The sequence below is a fragment of the Hypanus sabinus genome, unplaced genomic scaffold (assembly GCF_030144855.1).
Source record: "Hypanus sabinus isolate sHypSab1 unplaced genomic scaffold, sHypSab1.hap1 scaffold_1003, whole genome shotgun sequence".
Lineage (NCBI taxonomy): Eukaryota > Metazoa > Chordata > Chondrichthyes > Myliobatiformes > Dasyatidae > Hypanus > Hypanus sabinus.
Window position 1 is genome coordinate 135,705 of NW_026779055.1, and position 22,638 is coordinate 158,342.

At 47.2% G+C, this 22,638-nt stretch overlaps 2 protein-coding genes across 2 annotated transcripts in view; one reads left to right on the forward strand and one right to left on the reverse strand.

The window, feature by feature from the left end:
* The window catches only part of LOC132386123 (uncharacterized), a 22,974-nt gene extending 16,444 nt beyond the window's left edge, over nt 1–6,530 (reverse strand). Inside the window, exons 1-3 of the mRNA XM_059958417.1 lie at nt 6,443–6,530; nt 5,924–5,952; nt 2,195–2,638 (exon numbers count right to left, since the gene is read on the reverse strand). Coding sequence (XP_059814400.1) covers nt 2,195–2,638; nt 5,924–5,952; nt 6,443–6,530 — 561 coding nt within the window. The remainder of the gene's footprint in view (nt 1–2,194; nt 2,639–5,923; nt 5,953–6,442) is intronic.
* Nucleotides 5,168–22,596, forward strand: LOC132386121 (zinc-binding protein A33-like; the record flags this gene model as incomplete). Its single annotated transcript, XM_059958416.1, has 6 exons — nt 5,168–7,130; nt 7,800–7,895; nt 8,307–8,540; nt 10,211–10,233; nt 10,320–10,438; nt 22,352–22,596. Coding segments are annotated over exons 1-6 (1,128 nt in total), but the record flags the coding sequence as incomplete, so codon positions are not given.
* Nucleotides 22,597–22,638: the final 42 nt, after the last annotated feature.

Below are 22,638 nucleotides of genomic sequence, written 5' to 3' on the forward strand. Positions count from 1 at the left end.
ACAGGACCCTGGAGACACACTCACTGGTTCAGGAACAGCTTCTTCCCCACTGTCAGATTTCCGAATGGACAAAGAACCCATGAACACCCCGTCAGTATTTTCCCACTCGTTTTGCACTACATTTTAAATGTAATTTTACACATTCTAATTGTAATCTGTTGTTTTTATTACTAAATATTGCAATGTACTGCAGACACAAAGGAACAGATTTCACCACATATGCCGGTGATATTAAACCTGATTCTGATACACAAACACACACAGCGGGGCTCAGACATACAACACTCCCACATTCCTCCCTTTGTGACACCCTGCTTGCTCCGTGGCCCCCGGTATGAAGCTCAAACTGTTGCAACACCTGCCCTTTAAATTCATGGCTGAGGCTGTGTTGTGTCTGTTCACTGTTTGAGTTCGATATTAAATGAAGAGCATTGAATGGGAAGGAAGGTCTGAATAGAAGAATAAAGATCTCCTCTGAAAGTATATGGGGTCCTGGTGAAAGGCCTAGGCAGTGTAGATATAGAAAGGATGTTTCCCATGGTGGGAGAGTCCAGGACAATAGGGCAGGGCCTCAGGATAGAGAGGAGTCCTTTCAAAACAGAGATGCAAATAAATTTCTTTAGCCAAAGGGTGGTGAATTTGTGGCCACATGAAGCTGTGGAGGCCAGGTCGTTGGGTGTATTTAATGCAGAGATTGACAGCTTCTTGTTTGGACATGCCATCAAAGATTACGGGGAGAAGGCCGGGATCTGGGGTTGAGGAGGAGATATAAAACAAGGGATCAGCCATGATTGATGGTGGAGTAGACTCGATGGGCCAGATGGCCTCATTCTACTCTTCTGTCTCACGGTTCTTATGGTCTTATGGACTATTTTCTAAATGGGGAGAAATTTCAAAAACTGAGATGCAGAGGGATTTGGGAGTCCTTGTGCAGGTTAACTTCCCGAAGGTTAATTCCCCGAAGGTTAACTTTCAGGAGTCTGTGGTGAGGAAGGCATTTGCGATGTCACCATTCATTTGAAGAGGACAAGACTATAAATGCAAAGATGTAAGTTGAGTCTTTATAAAGCACTGGTGAGACCTCACTTGGGAGTATTGAGAGCAGTTTTGTGCCCCTTATCTTGGAAAGGGTGTGCTGAAACTGGAAATATTTCAAATGTGGTTCATGAAAATGATTCCAGGATTAAATGGCTTGTTATATGAAGATCGTTCGATGGCTCTGGGTCTGAATTCACTGGAATTCAGAAGAATGAGGGGTGACCTAATTGAAACCTATTGAATACTGAGAGAGCTTGATGGAGTGAATGTGGAGAAGGTGTTTCCTCTGGTGGGCATGTCTAAGGACACAGCCTCAGAATAGAAGGCTGTCCTTTTGAAAAAGAGATGAGGAGAATTCCTGTAGCAGGGAGAATTGAATCTGTGGAAATCTTTGCCTAAGGCAGCTTGTGAGGCCAATTCATTATGTATTGTTAAGACAGCGGTGGATTGATTCTTGATTGGTCAGGGCATGACGAGGATACGGGGGAAGACAGGCGATTGCTGCAGAGAGGAGAAATGGATCGGCCATGATGAAATGGCTGAGCAGATGTGATAGGGAATATGGCCTTATGATCTAATACACGAATAAACATCTCCTCTGAAGGTATATGGGGTCCTGTTGAGAGCCTGCATGGAACACTGTGCTCAGGTCTGGTCCCCGTCTCAGAGGCAGTCTGTCGGATAAAGGGAATGAAGAAGTTTCCCAAGTTGATTTTGGGTTGTGGTAGTGTCCTCAGAGAGATTACAGTATTTGGGCCTGTCTCAAAACTAGAGAAATAAGAGGTGGTCTGACTGAAACAGACACAGACTCACAGGGTAGGGGCAGGAATCATGTTTTCCCCGGCGGGAGGGGGGGGGTGTTGGCGGTGGAGATGTTGAACAAGGGTTTACAGACTCGAAATCAGAGGTCACCTCAGCAGGGCTGAGATCCGGCGAAATTTCCTCACCCAGACTGTAGTGCATACTTGGAATTTTCCTCCACAAGTTTTTTTTTTAAATTTAAAGTCAAATTTAGGGGCTCAGAGATGATGGGAAAGTTGTTGGAAAGTGGCGCTGATGTCAAAGATCGGGTATTCTGAGGAAAGGGTAGAATAGGAGCAACGGGTCGAATGGCCTTGCACGCTCCTATTTCTTATTTTCAAAAGCACGAGTTTACCTTTGCGCCTTGTTCTCCCTTGGTTTTCAGCCGTTCGGATTGCACAGGGGAGCGGTGAGAGCTCCGGGGATCCACCGGCAGCCGCTGCGGGGCAGCTCCCGTCTCCCGGCAGGAAGGGACGGGTCTGGGAGACAACTCCAGACAACAGGCCCCGATCCTCGGCGGGGAAAGGCCGGGCGCCTCCGTGTAGCTGAAACATCTCACGGAATCTCCGCCGGTCTCTCCAGCTCTGCCTTCGAAAGGATTCACGACCCGCCGGTGGTGCAGCCGAAACCCGAGGCGCAGTTCCCGGTCTCCGGCCCACTCGGTCCCGGTCCCAAACTCCGGCCCGGCCGGGTGCTCAGCCTCCCGCCCACTGACACTCCTCAACCAATGAGCGCATCCTTCTCCCAGAGCTGGTCGCTGATTGGCTGTGTGTGTGTGAGGACGGGCTGCTGCTAGGAGCTGGAGATGTCAGTCACAGTTTGTTCTCAGAATCAAAGTACAGATTAAAATACAGGTAAAATACAAAGTAAAAATGTACAGATTAAAGTACAGGGAAGTCATCAGATTCAAACGATATACATGAACTGACAGACACTGTGACACCCTCCATCAGTTTTTGTGCGGATGCATGTGTACCCACAAAAACTTTCCGGACCTTCGCCAACAATAAGCCATGGTTTAGCCCCAAACTCAGATATCTTCGCTAAGCTAAGGAGGACGCCCACAGGAGTGGGTATAGGGCCCTGTACAGGCTGGCCAGAAATGCACTGACCAGAGAAATCAGAGTGGCCATGCGGCTCTACTCCGAAAAGTTGAGGAATAATTTCTCAGCTAACGACTCATTGTCGGTGTGGAGAGGCCTGCAGGAGGTCACTGGCTACAGGAGACGCACTGCCCCTCCCCCCCTACTGAGGTTAACAAAGCTTTGGCTGACGACCTTAATACCTTTTACTGTAGATTTGAGAGGGTCCATTTTACACCTGTCCCTCCCCCCTCTTCGGACTCTCTTCCTGCCTTCCCTCGACCATCACTCGATGGCACTCATCCCCCAATTACTGCAATCACCTCCCCACCATTTCTGCCCAGCCCCCCTAGATCACAGCTTAGAATCAGTGAAGGAGAAGTACGTCGACTGTTCCAGCGACATAAGACCCGAAAATCTCCAGGCCCAGATGGGGTCTCCCCCTCCTGTCTACGAGCCTGTGCTGATCAGCTGGCTCCCATCTTCACTCAGCTCTTTAACAGATCTCTGGAGCTGAGTGAGGTTCTGACTTGCTTCAAGCGCTCTGCCATCATCCCGGTCCCCAAGAATCCCACCATCACAGGACTGAACGACTACAGACCTGTCGCATTGACATCTGTGGTCATGAAATCCTTTGAACGCTTGGTGTTGAACCACCTGAAGACCCTCACCAGCAGCCTGCTGGATCCCCTGCAGTTTGCCTACCGGGCAAATAGGTCAGTAGACGATGCAGTCAACCTGGATTGCACTATATCCTGCCACATCTGGATCGTCCTGGGACCTATGCTCGGATGCTGTTTGTTGATTTCAGTTCGGCGTTTAACACCATCGTCCCTCATACCCTCTGCTCCAAATTGTCTCACCTCACTGTGCCACCTGACCTCTGCGATTGGATTTACAGCTTCCTGACCAACAGAAGTCAGCAGGTAAGGATGGGACAGGTCACCTCGGATACTCGAATCACCAACACCGGCGCCCCCCAGGGGTGTGTCTTCTCTCCCTCTACACCAATGACTGCACCTCTTCCAACCCCTATGAGAAGCTTTTGAAGTTTGCAGACGACACCACCGTCATCGGACTAATCCAGAACAGTAATGAGTCTGCATATCGACAGCAGGTGGACCAACTGGCGCTCTGGTGCGGTCGGAACAATCTGGAGCTGGACACGCTCAAGCCAAAGGAGATGATAGTGGATTTCAGGAGACATCCCCCCGTTATGTGCCCCCTCACAGTCCTCGGCAGCCCTGTGTCCACCGTGGAGAACTTCAGGTTCCTGGGAACCACCATCTCTCAGGATCTGAAGTGGGAGCAGTACATCAGCTCCATCCTGGGACAGCAGCGGATGTACTTCCTGCGGCTCTTGAGGAAATATGGTCTGCCTCAGGAATGCAGCTGCAGTTCTACACTGCAGTCATTGAGTCTGTCCTGTGCACCTCCATCACTGTGTGGTTTGGAGCCTCCAACAAGCAGGATAGAACCAGACTGCAGCACACAGTGAGGACTGCCGAGCCCATCATTGGAGCCTCCCTGCCCTCTATTGTGGACCTGTACTCTTCCAGGTTGAAGAAGAGGGCGGGGAACATCATAAAGGACTCCTTCCATCCTGCGCACGGACTGTTTGAACTGCTTCCGTCTGGTAGGCGCTTCAGATCCCTCCAGACTAAGACTAATAGACACAGGAGAAGTTTTCTCCCTACTGCGGTCACTTTGCTGAACAGTTAACTGCCGGTTAACTGTCGACTAACTATTACTTGGATTGCACTACCTGTTTGTATAATCTATATTTTCATTTATATTTATCATCGTTATTGTTATGAGCAGAGAGACAACATCTGCCGGAAGTAAATTCCTTGTGTGTGCACAGGGACTTGGCGATTAAAGTCTGATTCTGATTCTGATTCTGAGAAGCATTTTCCTGCAGACATACCTGGAAAAAGTATAGAATAGTAACGATAACAGAAGCAGGCAGTGAAAGATCAGCCAGATTGCTGAAGGTAACAAACTGTGCAAAAACAGAGAAACACCGATAAAATCACAACGGCATGAAATAACCGCAGCGGCTGCTGATGGATCTCCGGAGCTCTCACCGCTCCCCTGTGCAATCCGACAGGCTGAAGGCCAAGGGAGAACAAGGCGCAAAGGTCAACTCGTGATTTAGAAAATAAGAAACAGGATCAGGCGCTCCCATTCGGCCCGTTGCGCTGTTCTGCCCCTCACTCAGAACATGTCTGATCTTTGGCCTCAGCGCCACTTTCCTGCAACGTTCCCAACATCGCCGAGCCCCTAAATATGTCCGTTTAATTTAGAAAACTTGTGGAGAAAACTCCAAATATTCACTGCACTGTGTTGGGGACATTTCTCCTCATCTCAGTCCTGCTGAGGTGATCTCGGATTTTGAGTCTGTGATCCCTGGTTCAACTACCCAGCCAGGAGAAACATCATTCCTGCCCCTACCCTGTAAATACCCTGTGAGACTGTGTCTGTCTCAATCAGGAGGCTTCTCCATGTGAACCTTGTGTTAACGAAATTGGTGGCAGTTCTTTCAGACCAGCAGCTTTGACCACAAGAACACCAGACAGTTGTCAGCACGGAATGTCCTGCAGTTACTGCAGGAGAAGGACTGGATGGACACAGTGGAGAGGTTCCCTGAGCAGACAGCCCAGACCATCTGGCAGAATGCCTCATCACCAGATCTCACCAACAGGCACCAAGACCTCACCTGTCTGGAGACGAGAGGGCCCCTCCCAGTCTGATCCTTGCTGCATGCCCGGAGTCACTCCCACAGCGCACTGCCCCGAGATTACTGCAGTGGAGACGAGAGGGCCCCTCCCAGTCTGATCCTTGCTGCATGCCCGGAGATCACTCCCACAGCGTGCTGCCCCGAGATTACTGCCGTGGAGACGAGAAGGCCCCTCCCAGTCTGATCCTTGCTGCATGCCCGGAGTCACTCCCACAGCGTGCTGCTCCGAGATTACTGCAGTGGAGACGAGACGGTCACTCACCTCTTTGTGGACAGTGGGCTGGCGAAAATCTGTGGAGAGAGATGCAAGGGCCTGTGCCACAGCAGCTGCGTGACAGAAGGCTCACTGATCTTCGGGCTGTTCCCAGGATCCAAAGAAAATCGGACAGCGAGTGCTGCTGGAAGATCATCAGCTCGGGGAAAGACACTCTAAACTTTTTGGCCTGCCATCACACCGAGATGTCCGGAGAGCAGGGGTTCCCAACCTGGGGTTCACGGTTACTGGTATTGGTCTTTGGCACAAAAAAAGTTTCGGAACTGCTTTCGTACAGGAATGCTGCCGACTGACACATTCCAGTCTATAGGGACACCATTGGATATACAGGGATTCTCTACACAGGACAGGGAGTGGCCGGGTTGGCTGAGGAATCCTCAAGGTTATTGTAGTAGTGAACCACCCCAGGGGGGCAGACGGCTTCTCCTTTCAGCGCAGGACTTCAATCGTCTTCCAGGGGAAGGTCCTTCCGACCGCAGGGATGGGGCCTTTTGAGATTCAGCTGACGTTTTTGTCGCTCTAGGTTGTTAATAGATGGGTTTGCAAGCCATATGGCCATCTCTCCTCCGCTCGTAGCCAGGCTTAGACAGACCATGTCCACGTTTTCTTATCTGTTGCACTTTTAATGTCTTTTTGATCCCACATTAACCAAAATTTCCACTGAACACATCCAGCATCAGAATCTGCAGCTCTCGTAGTGGACAATCGCGGTACTACAATCGCAGGGGTTCAGCAGATCCCCGAAAGTGAAAGCATTCTGAATCAGGAAGTGCCGGGAGTTAACATGGCTTCGAAAAGAAAGGCCGAGAGTTGGACCGAGGAGGTATTTTGTTCCATCTGCCTGGATTTCTTCACCGATCCGGTTATTCTGGAGTGTGGACACAACTTCTGTCGCTCTTGTATCACACAGTGTTGGGAAAGGGAGCAGAGAAACTCCTGCCCGGAATGTAGAGAGGAGTTTGCTGACCGCACCCTCAGGGTGAATCGGGCCTTAGCAAATCTGGCTGAAAAAGCTCGAAATCTAAACCTGAATCCGAAAGGGAAGGAAAGTAAACTTCACTGCGAGGAACATGAGGAAGAACTGAAGCTGTTTTGTGAAACGGACAAGACACTGATCTGTGTGATCTGTGCAGTTGCGCAGAAACACAGAGAACACCGCTTCATGACGATTAAAGAAGCTGTTAAAATCTACAAGGTAAAAGTAATTCGAATTTAATACTCTCCCCATCGTTTATTGTCCATGACACGAGCCTCCATAAACAACACATCATCCCCCACCGTTCGCCGTCTCCAATGGGATTCTACCACGATGCACATCTTTCCCTTCAAAAGCGCAGTCCCACCCTCCTCCACAACAACTCTCCGCTCTCTACGTAATTCCGTTACCCACTCGCTTCTCCCCACTGACTTATCTCCTGACACCGATACCTGCAAACGGGGCAAGTTCGACACCTGATTCCTAGCAACCCCTGCATCACCACTATTCATGGCCCCAAACAGCCCCCAAATCCCCCCTTTTCCTCCATGGTCGATTGTCCTCTCGCTCAGATTCCTTCTTCTCCAGCCCTTTACCTCTTCTACCCGTCCCCTCTCAGCTTCTCACTTCATCAAGTTCCCCCTCACGTTGGCTCACCCGTCACCTGTCAGCTGGTTCTCATCCCCAACCTTTTCTTTCTGGCTTCTGTCCCATTCCTTCCCAGTCCTAATGAAGGGTCTCATCCTGAAACACCGACTGTTTATTTCCCCTGAACAGATGCTGTCTGACTAACTGAGTTCCTCCTGCATTTTGTGTGATAATCGGGTTTGATCACCTGTTTCTTTTGATGCATCTTTGTTTCTATTTCCTTCACTCTCTGACTTCCAGGTTCAGATAAAATCTTCCTTAGACTCTCTCACAAAAAAGAAATCAGACTTCCAGGAAAAGGAGCAGCAACAGAAAGAGAAGATTTCCGGAGTTCGGGTGAGTCTTCCTGAGTGGAATTTCTGTTATTACTGTCCAGTTTTGCTCCATTTAGTGCAGAATAGACGAGTATCGCAGCTCCACTGACCTGGGTTCAATCCTGACCTCTGCTGCTGTCTGTGTGGAGTTTGCATGCTCTCCCTGTGGCCATGACAGTTTCAGACACATTCCAAGGACATGCCGGACGAAAAGTTAAATAAAATTAACCCTGTGAAGTTGAGGGTATGTGAATCAGGTGGGAGTTAATGGGTCAATGAGGGAGTATAGGTTTCAGGGAAACGTGATGGAATGGGGTTGACAGGAATGTCTCAGAGGTAGTATGGACCCCAGTAGACCGAACAGTCACCTTCATATCAAAAGGAAATACTACACAGCAATGTAGTAAACTAATCTTCACCTTTTATTCGACAGGAACAGTCACACAGCCTTCAGTCCCACATCACATCCCAGTTTGCTGACCTGCACCAGATTATCACTGAGAAAGAGCAGAGCTTACTCAGGGATCTCAGGGAAGAAGAGAAGAGGATTCTTAACACAATGGAGAAAAACCTTCTTAAGATTCAAGAGAATATAAGGTTTATTCAGGAGGAAATCACTAAGTTAAAGGAACAGATGGATCGTAAAGACGGTGTGATATTTCTGAAGGTGAGGGAATATGTTTCAGTTTATATCTGTCAATTTGAACTAAATGAACAGTGGAAAATTTGAAATAAACACAGCACAGCGGCCAATTCTACCAAATCAATTGCCGCTGCTGGTGTCCTCACACAGAGTGTTCTCCTTGCATGACGAACCTCCAATCACTCCGTTAATGACATTCTAAAATGTCGGAGATAGATATTCGATCCTTCATCAGCAACGTATAATATTTAAGCAATGAATTTTCCGCATAATTAATCGTACATTAAACTGCAATTAATCGGTCAACAAAAAATATGGCATTTGTCAGTCCCAGGATCAAAACAGCCCAGAGCAAAGTACGAATACGTAACTTATTCCCTTCGCTTTTACCACGTCCCTACTCACGTGACTGGTTATTGTAATAAACACGTAACACAGAATACAATGCAGATAGAAAAAAGACGTGTTGCTCCTACGCACAGCATTTACAAATGGCAGTAAACTGTTTCTCACCAGACAATTGATGCAACTATCCAGGATTGTTTTTGTCCCAAAACTGGACTTCCACAACTTCTGTACATCCCAGGACAGAATGCAATCTTCTCTGGAATGATATACTGTGATCATAACACAGAGCTGCTGATTGTGTCCTTAATTACCACGTTAAATAACCTCTAAAACTCCCATTAACACCCAGTTCCGGTCATAGGCTCTGAGTGTGACTGGTGCGGTGGGTGTGAGGGTCTCTCTGTCAATCAGTGAGGACAAAGAATGTGACCCACACATCAGACTTATCCTCCATATCTGGTTTCCATCAGATTACGGAAACTTTCACTGTCTCTACATTTTCAGATATGATTTACATGGGATTGTGTCTCATTCTCCGTCACAAGCAGGCCATTTGGTCCATCTCCTCTAATCAATTTCCCTTCTGCACAATCATCCTGCCACCTGCTCACCACAACCAGCAATACGTGTTTATCCTGCCTCTCCATTACATGCAATTTCTGCTGTTCCACTTTAACCACTCCTGTGGCACTGAGTTTCACATCCTCATCACTAAATTTCTTATGGGATTTATTAAAAACCACCTGGCATTTTATCTTTGACTGAAGGTCTCCCCATAAATAGAAATATAGAAACAAAGAAAACCTACAGCACAATACAGTCTCTTTGGCCCACAATGCTGTGCCGAACATCTACTCACTTTACAAATTACCTCGAGTTAGCTATAGCTCTCTATTTTTTCCAAGCTCCATGTACCTGTGTGGGAGTCTCTTGAAAGACCGTATCGCATCCGCCTCCACCTTCGTTGCCGGCAGCTCATTCCACCCATTTCAAACACTTACCCGACATCGCCTCCGTACTACTTCCAAGCACCTGTGTCCTCTCGTGTTCGCCATAATGAGGTACTTTTTCCACCTTCACGCAATGAAATTCAACACTTATCTTACATTGTTCCATTTTATCATTCTGACGCCTTATCCAGATGGTAATGCACAGCCTGTCCTGTCCTTCCTGTAAGTGTTGGTCTAATTTTGAGAAATATTCCCTGTAATTTTCCCCGTGGTTCTGTATTGTCCGTGTGTGACTGTTGGAGTGGAAATTTTTAACACCTTGTAATGATTTAGATGAAATTCAGGATATGGACAGTAAGTCCAAGTGCAATCAGATTTGTGTTTTATTTATTTCAGGAGGAAGCTCGTCGGAACAGAAGGTAGGACAGGATTTTTACTGAAACCCTGAATGGATTTGAAAATAGTTCAGAATTACAGTTTATCACCAGCAGTTTAATATTTACAGAATCAGTTACGATCTCCAGGAATTGTCAGTGACAGATGAGGCCAAACCGGTTGAAAAATTCGATCACCTCTATTTGTTGAACACAGTGCTGAGAGAAACGCTTGATGCTATTAATCGAGGTAAAACTTACAAAGTTTCATTTTCTCTTTGTTTATGAGACACAATTAAGATAATTTGAGGCAACGATTGGCTGTAATAATAGGCTGATAGGGGAAAGTTTATTCCAATCATCAGGGGAGCAGACAGGAGAATCTGTGGACGTGAATAGGACACCCGAATGGTATGTTGCCTCCTGGGTGCCATGGTGGGACGACTCGGATCGTGTCCGCAGCATTTCCGAGAGGAAGAGAAAACAGCCAGATATCTTGGTTCATATTGGTTCCAATTACATTGGTTCCATTACTCTGTGCCCTGTGAGTGCAGTGTCTGATTGACGCAGGTCTTACCCCTTTTTGATCGACATCTCTCACTGTTGTCAGAGGCAGAATAGGGGAGTGGTAGTGATCGGGAACTCAATCTTCATGAAGCAGACATGAACGGGACTCCTGAATGGTACGTTGCCTCCCAGGTGCCAGGGTCAGGGACTACTCAGATCGTACCTGTAGCATTTTAGAGAGGGAGGTAAAACAGCCAGATATCTTGTGTATTTTGCGACCGATTACATAGGAAGTAGAAGCAAAGAGGTCCTGAAAATAGAATTTGGTGAGCTTGGTAGAAAGCTCCGGGATTGTAATTTCTGGATTGCTGCCTGTGCCACGTGCTGGTGAGGGTAGAAACAGGATAATTTGGCAGATTAAAGATGGCTGAGAAGCTGATGCAAGGGTCAGGGTTTCAGGTTCTTGGATCAATGAGATCTCTTATGGAGGAGGAATGACCTGCTCGAAAGGGATGGGTTGCACCTGGACTTGAGGAAGACAATATTCTCAGAGAGGTTTGATGGAGCTGTTGGGGAGGGTTTAAACTAATTTAGAGGGGGTTGGGAACTGGAATGAAGGGTAAAATGCAAAAGATAGCATGCAGTGAGGCTGTCAGACATGACAGATATGAGGACAAAATTGCAGCCAGCAAGGTGAGTATGAGTGCTTTAGAGATGCAGAATTAAAAAGGGTAGCAGCTACAGTACAGAAAGTGTTATATCCCAATGCATGGAGTATGAAAAATAAGGTAGATAATCTTGTTGCACTATTTCCGATTGTCAGGTATGATGTTGTGGCCATCACGGAATCGTGGCTGAAGGATGGTTGTAGTTGTGATCTCAATGTCCAAGGTTACACAATGTACCGGTGGTACAGAAAGGTCGGGTGACGGGGCAATGTGGCTCTGCTGGTAAATCAGCAGCTGAATGTGACATAGGGTTGTAAGATGTTGAATCCTTGTGGGTTGAGGTAAGGAACTGCAAAAGTAAAAATGACACTGACACCAGTCATATACAGGCCTCCCAACAGTCAGTGGGTTGAGGCCCACAGATTACAATTGGAAATAGAAAAGGCTGATGAAAAGGACAATGTTATGATAATCATGGGAGATTTCAACATGCAGGTCAATTGGGAAAATCAGGTTGGTAAAGGATCTCAAGGGAGTGAGTATGTTGAATGCAATGTGATAGCTCTCTAGAGCAGATTGTCGTTGAGCCTACTCGGGGAACAGCTCTACTGGATTGGGTGTTATGTATTGAACCAGAGGGGAGTAGTTAAAAGAAACCTTAGGAGGCAGAGCTCACAACATGACAGAGTTCAACTTGAAATCTGATAAGGAGACAGTAAAGCCTGACATTGTAGTATTTCAGAGGAGGAAAAGAAATTACAGTGGTCTGAGAGGGGTGTTGGCCAAAGCAAATTGGAAGGAGATGCTGGTAGGGATGAGAGCAGAGCAGAAATGATGTCAGTTTCTGGGAAAATGAGAGAGGTGAGGGATAGATGTATTCCAAAATTAAATAAATACTCAAATGGTAAAATTGTAAAACCGTGGCTGACAAGGGAAGACAAGTTAATGAAAAGGCAAAAGAGAGGGCATACAACTAAACAAAAAATAGTAGGAAGACAGAGGATTGGGCAGCTTTTAAATATCTACTGAGAGGAACTAAAAGAATGATTGGGAGGGGAAAAATAAACAAGAGATTGGTTTGAATTTAATTGACTTTATTACTTACATCCTTCATATACATGAGGATTAAAAATCTTTACGTTATGTCTCCATCTAAATGTGCAATGAGCAATTTATAGTAATTTATGATTAATTATATGTATGACATGCTGGTCAATATAACATAGAAATACAGCTGTGTCCACATGAGTTAAGCAGCCTGCTGGCCTTGTTGAAGAAGCTGTCCCGGAGCCTGTTGCTCCTGGCTTTTATGCTGCGGTACTGTATCCCGGATGGTAGCAACTGGTACAGTTTGTGGTTGTGGTGACTCTGGTCTCCAAAGATCCTTCAGGCCAGTTTTACACACCTGTCTTTGTAAAACAAGTTATCAAACAATATCAAATTGTTTTTCAAGTATTGTAGAAAAATGAAACAGAGGTGAGAGTGGATATAGGACCGCTAGAAAATGAGGCCGGATATATAATAACGCGGGATAAAGAGATGGCAGATAAACCAAATATTTTGCACCAATCTTCACCGTGGAAGACACTAGCACTGTGCCCGGTGTTGAAGAGTGCGAGGGAGGAGAAGTGAGTGCAGTTGCTGTTACACGGGAGAAGGTGCTCAATAGGCTGAAAGCCCGACCCGGACCAGATGAACTGCACCCTAGTGTTCTGAAAGAGGTCGCAGTAGAACTTATGGAGGCATTTCAAATGATCTTCCAAAAATCACTGGACCCTGGCATGGTGCCAGTGGACTGGAATATGGCAAATGTCACTTAACTCTTTAAGTAAGGAGGAAGGCAGCAGAAAGGAAATTAGTGACCAGTTAGCCTCACCTCTGTGGTTGGGAAGAAATTGGAGTCAATTGTTAAGTGTGAGGTTATGGAACACTTGGTGACACTGGACAAGATAGGAGAAGTCAGCATGGAATACCCTGCCTGACAAACCTGTTGGGATTCTTTGAGATTACTAGCAGGATCGATAAAGGGGATGCAATAGATGTTGTATATTTGGAATCTCAGAAGGCCTTTGACAAGGTGCCACACTTGAAAGTGGTAACCAGGTTAAGAGGCCATGGGATTACAGAAAAATTACAGGCATGGTCAGAACATTGGCTGATTGGTCGGAAACAGCGAATGAGAGTAAAGGGATCCTTTTCTGGTTGGCTGCCAGTGACTCGTGTTCCGCAGGGGTCAGTGTTAGGACACCTTCATTTTATGCTATATATTAAGATTTAGCTGATGGAACAGACCATAAGATATAGGAGCAGAAGTAGGCCATTCGGCCCATCGAGTATGCTCCACCATTCAATCATGGGCTGATCTTTTTATTCCGGTCATCCCCACTCCCCTGCTTTCACCCTATACCCTTTGATGCCCTGGCTAATCAAGAACCTATCTATATCTGCCATAAATATGACGGCCTTAACAGCCACTTGTGGCAACAAATTCCATAGATTTTCCACACACTAACTAAAGTAATTTCTCCACATCTCAGTTCTAAAAGGACGTCCTTCAATCCTGAAGTCATACCCTCTTGTCCTAGAGTAGATGGCTTTGTGGTCGTCGAAATAATGTGCAGATTTTTTTTTCAGATGGGGAGAAAACCAAAAAAAAAACAAAAACCCAAAAAGCTGACATGTAAATGGACTTAGCAGTCATTAAAATAGTTTCTCCGCATCTCAGTTCTAAAAGGAAGAACTTCAATCTTGAAGTCATACCCTCTTGTTCTAGAATAGATGGCTTTGTTTCCAAGTTTGCAGATGATACAAAGATTGGTGGAGGGGCCGGTAGTGTTGAGGAAACAGTTAGGTTGCACAAGGACCTGAGTGGGGAGAATGGGAAAGAAAGTGGCAAATGATATACGATATTGGAAAATGCATGGTCATCCACTTTGGTCGTAGAAATAGTGTTCAAATTCTTTTTTCAAATGGGGAGAAAACCCAAAAAGCTGAGATGAAAATGGACTTAGCAGTCATTCTGGAGAACATCCTAAATGTTCATTTGCAGGTAGAGTCAGTGGTGAGGACGGCAAATCCAATGTTAGCATTCAGTTCAAGGGGTTTAGATCGCATTCAATTCAAGCGCAGGGATGTGGTGCTGAGGCTTTATAAGGCACTGGTATTGAGTATTCCCTTGAGTGTTGTGAAAAATTTTGGGCTCCTCTAAGAAAAGATGTGCTGGCATTTCAGAAGGTTCATTTCATAAGGATGATTCCAGGAATGAAAGGGTTATCATACGAGGAACGTTTGACAGCTCTGTGTCTGTACTCACTGGAATTTAGAAAAAAAAAAGGGGGGGATCTCATTGAAACCTTTCGAATGTTGAAAGTCCTAGACAGAGTAGATGTGGAAAGGATGTTTCCCATGGTAGTGGAGTTTAGCACAAGAGGGCACAGCGTCAAGATGCAGTGACATCTATTTTAAACAAATATGAACAAATTTGAGCCAGCGGCTGGTGAATTTGTGGAACTTGTGTGTATTTAAGGCAGAGCTTGATAGGTTCTAGATTGGACACAGCATCAAAGGTTACGGGGAGAAGACCAGGGAGTGGGGCTGAGGAGGAAAAATAAGGATCAGCCATGATTGAATGGCGGAGCAGACTCGATAGGCAAATGCCCTAATTCTGCTCCTATGTCTTATGGTTATCTGACCACTATATTGAAGCATTGTGAGAATGAGCTCGGACACACCAACAAGCATTGACATGGGTCAAGATTTCATCTCGGGAGAAGCACACACAGCATAACCGGCCTGGCAAATCTCCTTCACACACACACACAGGAAGGACTGGCAGATTGTAGTCAGAGCCTCAGCAATGTTTTCCCTCAGTAACCTGGAAACCAATCTCTACAGAGACAGTCATTTATTCATTTAAACAACTCAATCACGTGTGACACATTGTCAACACACACCAGACATGTGATGACACACTGTAGCATACAAATTCCTCAATGGGCACACTCTCCTTCAATGTGTATACACACCACACGGATATTTACCACAATCAACACACACACACACGGATACACTATCAGAGTGTGACACACGGCCACAGAAATAGGCACAAATTCCCATTTAGGATTGACATCTGCCGTCCTTACCCAGTCTGTCTGTTCTCTGGCACTGAGCTGCCCTCTGACGTGACGTCACATCAACACTTCACAGACAGACTCCGGGGTGAGATTCCTCACGAGGATGATCTGGGAGGGTTTGATGGATGTTAAACCCACGGCCCACTTCATCAATGTGCGAGACTAAGATGTCTTCTTGAGTGTGGCCCATTTGTGTGTGTTTGCCTGCCCCCCCCATCCCTCTAACCATTTCCCATCTGTGTACCGGCCCAAATTTATTTTAAAATATTTTATTTTTACCTGTTACTACAGCGTTTGAGGGAAAATTCCATTTAACAACCTCCCTCTCTATGAGAATGTTACCCGGTAGACCACACAGAAAAATTTCCTGTCTCACATTCAGTCTGAGGCCTCTGGTTCTGTACTCCCATTACTTGGAAAAAGAAACTATTTAAGCTCCTTAAAATTATTTATCTTGATAAGGGGGCATATCTGAACATCCTACACTACATCTGAATAGCCCAAGCTTATCCACTCTCTGCTTATAACCCAAGCCCCCAGTCCTGGTAACATCCTCCTGAAGCCTCCTGTCCAGTGTAATGACATCCTCCCCATATTCGGGAACCGGAAATGCAGACAATGCTCCAAGTGTGGTCTATCATCGACATCAAAGGCCTTGCTGAATTTCATGTGGACAGTGTGGAATAGGCTGATGAATACACGACTGAAGGTGTTTTTTTAGATTGGAACAAGAAGTGCGGCGTGGGAGCTAAATTCTGAAGGAAGGCAGTTTTCTAAAATAAAAACTTTGCGTACAAGAACGGCGAGACTGCGCAGGACAGTGCGGAGAGTTTAAAAAGATGACCACCCTACACAGCGGGCAGCGGAGTGGGTGGCAGCAGAGTGTAGGGCTTTGGCTCAACGGGCTTAGGCGGTAACGGGAAGAGGCGAGAGTGAGGCACCGATTCTTTTTCTCCCCTTGGCAAATCGGCCCGATGGACGGGGGAAGAGCAGGGCACATTAGCGAACGGTTTAAAAAGTCCGTGTGTTTGGCGAAGTTAGTGGGTGAGTAGACCCATCTTTCTTTCTTTCATTCCTGTAGAATTAGCTAGCATGTCTGCGGGTTAGTGCTTTGCTCAGGGTCTCAGATGTGGGAATCCTGGGAGACCTCCAGCCTCCCTGATAGCCACATCTGCACCAGGTGAACCGAGATTCAGCTTCTCGGAGACCGTGTTAGGGATTTGGAACTGCAGCCTGATGACCTACTGCTTATTAGAGAAAATGAAGAGGTGATAGACGGGAGCTACAGGGAGGTAGTCATCCCTAGGCTACAGAGGTCAGAAAACTAGGTGACTGTCAGGAGAGGGAAGGGAAATGCCAGGGTAGTGGAGAGCACCACTGTGTCTGCCCCCCTCAGCAAGAAGTATATCGTTTTGGATGCTGTTGAGGTGGATGACCTGACAGGGGACGGCCACGGTGACCGGGTCTCTGGCACTGAGCCTGGCGCTGTTGTGCAGGAGGGAAGGAGGGAGAAGAGGAATGCGGTAGTCATAGGGGATTCCATAGTCAGGGGAACAGACAGGAGATTCTGTGAGCCTGATAGAGATACCCGCATGGTGTGCTGCCTCCCAGGTGCCAGGGTACGGGGTGTCTGGGATCGGGTCTAGAATATCCTGAAGGGAGAGGGCGAGCAGCCAGCTGTCTTGGTACATGTTGGTACCAAGAGGAAAAGGGAGGAGGTCCTGAAGAGAGATTTCCGGGAGTTAGGAATGAAGCTGAGAAGCAGGAACTCCAGGGTAGTAATCTCAGGATTGCTACCTGTGCCACGTGCTAGTGAGGGCAAGAACAGTAGGATCAGGCTGATGAATGTGTGGCTGAGAGACTGGTGCAGGGGTCAGGGTTTCAGATTCTTGGATAATTAGTATCTCTTCTGGGGGAAGTATTACCTGTTTAAAAAGGACGGGTTACACCTGAACCATAGCGGGAATGTTTAATAGAGCTGTTAGGGAGGGCTTAAACAAATTTGACAGAGGTCATGGAAACCGGAATGATAGAGTGGAGGAGGGAGAAAACAGAAATAAATCTATGAGACTGAGCAGTAAAGATGTCACGAAGCACAGGCAGGTGATGGGGCAAATTTGCAGCCACTGGGATGAGCTGCAGTGCAATCAAAACAAAAAGTACCAAATACTGGACTTAAGGTGTTATACTTAAATACACACAGCATAAGGAATAAGGTGGATGATCTTGTCGTACAGCTACAGATTGGCAGGTATAATTTTGTGGCTATCACAGAGACGTGGCTAAAGGATGCATGTCTGTGAGAGCTGAACGTCCAAGGATACACGGTGTATCGGAAGGATAGGCAGGTAGGCAGAGGGGGTGACGTGGCTTTATTGGTAAGAAATGATATTAAATCATTAGAAAGAGATGACATAGGATCGGAAGGTGCAGAATCTTTATGGGTTGAGCTAAGAAATCGCGGGGTAAAAGGACCCTGATGGCAGTTATCTACCGGCCTCCTAACAGCTGCAGTGATGTGGACTACAAATTACAACAGGAAATAGAAAAGGCTTACCAGAAGGGCAGTGTTGTGATAATTGTGGGGATTTTAACATGCGAGTGGATTGGGAAAATCAGGTCGACACTGGATCTCAAGACAGAGAATTTGTAGAATGTCTACGAGATGGCTTTTCAGAACAGCTTGTTGTTGAGCCCACTAGGGGATCAGAGGTACTGGATTGGATATTGTGTAATGACCCAGAGGTGATTAGAGAGATTGAGGTGAAGGAACCGTTAGGAGGCAATGATCAGTTCACTGCGAAATTTGAGAAAGAGAAGCCGAAATCCGATGTGTCGGTATTTCAGAGGAGTAAATGAAATTACAGTGGCCCGAGAGAGGAACTGGCCAAATTTGACTGGAAAGGGACACTAGCAGGAAGGACGGCAGAGCAGCAGTGCCTGGAGTTTATTCGAGAAGTCAGTAAGGTGCAAGACAGATATATTCCAAAAATGAAGAAATTTTGGAATGGAAAAACGTTGCTACATGGCTGACAAGAGAAGTCAAAGCCAAAGTAAAAGCAGAGGAGAGGGCATTCAAGGAAACAAAAATTAGTGGGAAGACAGAGGATTGGGAAGTTTTTAAAAGCTTACAAAAGGAAACTAAGAAGGCCATTAAGAGCGAAAAGATGAACAATAAAAAAGAAGCTAGCAAATAATATCAAAGAAGATACTAAAAGCTTTTTCAAGTATATAAAGAATAAAAAAACGGGTGAGAGTGGATATAATACAGATAGAAAATGATGCTGGAGAAATTGTAATGGGAGATAAGGAGATGGCTAGGAAACTGAACGAGTATTTTCATCTGTCCTCACTGAGGAAGATATCAGCAGTATACCGGACACTCAAGGGTGTCAGGGATGAGAAGTGTGCGCAGTCACAATTACGACAGAGAAAGTACTCAGGAAGCTGAATAGTCTCAGGGTAGATAAATCTCCAGTACCAGATGGAATGCACCCTTTAGTTTTGAATGCCACTCTGGTATTTAGGAAGGGGGCAAGGAAACAAAAAGTGAATTATAGACCTGTTAGCTTGAGAAATGGTTGGGAAGTTCTGGAGTCAATTGTCAAGGGTGAGGTTACGGAGTAAATGGAAACATATGACAAGATAGGCCAAACTCAGCATGGTTTCCTTAAAGGAAAATCCTGCCTGAGAAACCCATTGAAATTTTTTGTGGAAATTACAAGCAGGCTAGACAAGGGAGATGCAGTGGATGTTGTGTATTTGGATTTTCAGAAGGGCTTTGACCAGGTGCCACACATGAGGCTGCTAAACAAGATAAGAGCCCATGGAATTACAGGAAATTTACATATGTGGATAGAGCGTTGGCTGATTGGCAGGAAACAGACAGTGGGAATAAAGGATCCCAGTCTGGTTGTCTCCCAGTTACCAGTGGTGTTCCACAGGGGTCTTTGTTGGAGCCGCTTCTTTTTACGTTTTATGTCAACGATTTGGATTATGGAATAGATGGCTTTGTGGCTAAGTTTGCCGATGATACAAAGATAGGTGGAGTGGGCGGAAGTGCTGAGAAAACAGAGAATCTGCAGAGAGACTTGGATAGATTGGGAGAATGGTCAAAGAAGTGGCAAATAAAATACTATGTTGAAAAGTGTATTGTCATGCACTTTGGTCGAAGAAATAAACGGGCAGACTATTATTTAAAAGGAGAGAGAATTCAAAGTTCTGAGATGTGATATTGAGGCTCTATAAGGAACTGGTAAGACCTCACTTGGAATACTGTGTGCAGGTTTGGGCTCCTTCTTTAAGAAAGGATGTTCTGACATTGGAGAGGGTTCAGAGAAGATACACTAGAATGATTCCTGGAATGAGAGGGTTAACATATGAGGAACATTTGACCGCTCTTGGACTGTACTCCTTTAGAAGAATGAGGGGGAACCTCACAGAAACAGTTCGAATTTTAAAAGGCATGGACAGAGTGGATGTGGCAAAGTTGTTTCCCACGATGGGGGAGTCTAGTATGAGAGAGTATGACTGAAGGATTGAAGGGCGCCCACTCAGAATGGAGATGCGAAGAATTTTTTTTTAGCCAGAAGGTGGTGAATCTGTGAATGTCTTGCGGCAGTGGAGGCCATTGGGTGTATTTAAGAGATTGATAGGTATGTGAGTAGGCAGGGCATCAAAGGTCATGGTGAGAAGGTGGGGGAGTGGGACTAAATGGGAGAATGGATCAGCTCATGATAAGATGGCGGAGCAGATTTGAAGGGCCGAATGTCCGGCTTCTGCCGCTTTGTCTTCTGGTCTTATTTGAATGCACCAGTATAAGAAATAAGGATCTTGTAGCACAGGAAGAGTTTGACAGGTACAAACTTAGGCAGGTACGACTTTGGTCGAAGGAATAAAGGCAGAGACAATTCTGTAAACAGGGTGAAATTCAAAAATCAGAGGTGCAAAGGGACTTGGGTGTCCTTGTGCAGGATTCCCTGAAGGTTAACTTGCAGTTTGTGTCTGTGTTAAGATTGGCAAACTCAATGTTTGCTTTCATTTCGAGAGGATTAGAATACAAGAGCAAGGATGTAATTCTGAGATTTTATAAGGCAACGGTCAGACCACACTTGGAGTATTGTGAGCAGTTTTTGGTCCCTTCTATCGGAAAACATGTACTGGCATTGGAGGGGGTGCAGATGATTCACAACAATGATTCCTGGAATGAAAGAGTTAACCATATGAGGAGTGTCTGATGATTCTGGGCCTGTACTCATGGGAGTTTAGAAGAAAGGCTGATTTATTAGCCTGCTCAACTCTATTCTCCCCCTCCGCCCCATAGCTTTTGGGACTCTGACTAATCAAGAAGTTTACTGATTGACTTCTGCTTTAAAAATCAAACAGGAGAAAATCTGCAGATGCTGGTAATTCAGGCTACGCAGGTCCTGATGAAGGGTCTCGCCAGATCTCTCTGACACCTGTCTGGAGAGAGTTGATGTTGGGAGGATGTGGGTGGGTCGAGAACGGTAAGCACAACCTCTGACTATAGGGATGTCCATTCAGGAGAGAGATGGGGAGGAATTCATTTATCATTTGTAGTGAATCTGCCACAGGCAGCTGTGGAGGCCAAATAATTGAGTATATTTAAAGCGGAGTAACACACACAAATTGTTGGGTGAACAGCAGGCCGGGAAGTTTCTATGGAAAAGAGTAAACAGTCCACGGTTCAGACTGAAACACGTCATCAGGACCTGTGTTGCTTAAGGATTCCTGCAAATTCATCCCCTGTCCTAATGAGGGGCTGCGGGGGATGGGGTTGTGGGAAAGGGGACAAAGGGAACCTCATCTGCTATATTTGCACCCTCCAGCTTCTTATTACTCTACACACACAGTTCACCCACAGGCTTTCCACCCCTCCCCCTTCTGGGTCAATCTGCCATTCATCTCTCCCCTACTGGTTCCCATTATCACCTTCTTTACTGTCTCAAACCATCACACTCCCCCAATTCACTCTCACAAATGAATGTGAACATTGCATGACGGGTCTGTTCCTGTGCTGTACTGCTCGATGTTCTCTGTTCCCAGTTTCGAAGAATGAGAGGAGATCTCAGGGAAACACAAAATTCATTCAGGGGTCAACAGGCAGGAGTGAGGGAGGATGTTTCCGCTGTCTGAGGAGTCAAGGGCCAGGGGTTTCCCTGCTCTCGGCCCAGCATAAAACCCTTTGGGAGACATTAGTTGTCCATCTGCTTCTGTCGGGAGAAACCAGGGGAAAGGATCGTGTCGGCCACCCGACCGCGCCTGAGGCCCAGCGGCCTTTCCCTTTGTCCCCGGGGCCGCGCTGCCCGAGTCTCCCGCCCCGATCCCCGGCGCCCCGCTGTCCGAGTCTCCCCCCGATCCCCGGGGCCCCGCTGACCGAGTCTCCCCCCGATCCCCGGGACCCCGCTGTCCGAGTATCCCCCCGATCCTCGGGGCCGCGCTGTCCGAGTCTCCCCCCGATCCCCGGGGCCGCGCTGTCCGAGTCCCCCCCCGATCCCCGGGGCCGCGCTGTCCGAGTCTCCCCCCGATCCCCGGGGCCGCGCTGCCCGAGTCTCCCCCCGATCCCCGGGGTCGCGCCGTCCGAGTCTCCCCCGATCCCCGTGGCCGCGCTGTCCGAGTCTCCCCCCGAACCCCGGGGCCCCGCTGACCGAGTCTCCCCCCGATCCCCGGGACCCCGCTGTCCGAGTCTCCCCCCGATCCCCGGGGCCGCGCTGTCCGAGTCCCCCCCCCGATCCCCGGGGCCGCGCTGTCCGAGTCTCCCCCCGATCCCCGGGGCCGCGCTGCCCGAGTCTCCCCCCGATCCCCGGGACTCTAATTTTATGCTTCTCCCCCCAGTCTCTGTCACTCTGGATGTGGAAACGGCGAATCCGTGTCTCGAGGTGTCTGAGAATCGGAGGAGTGTGAGACGGACCGGGACCCGGAGAAATCTTCCTAATACCGGGAAGAGATTCACACACTGGGCTTGTGTGCTGGGATCGGAGGGATTCACATCGGGGAGACATTACTGGGAGGTGGAGGTGACGGGGAATCGGGACATGTGTCTGGGGGTCGCCGCAGAGTCTGTGGAGAGGAAAGGAGGGGTCAGTCTGAGTCCGGAGACCGGATTCTGGGTCATCAGGCAG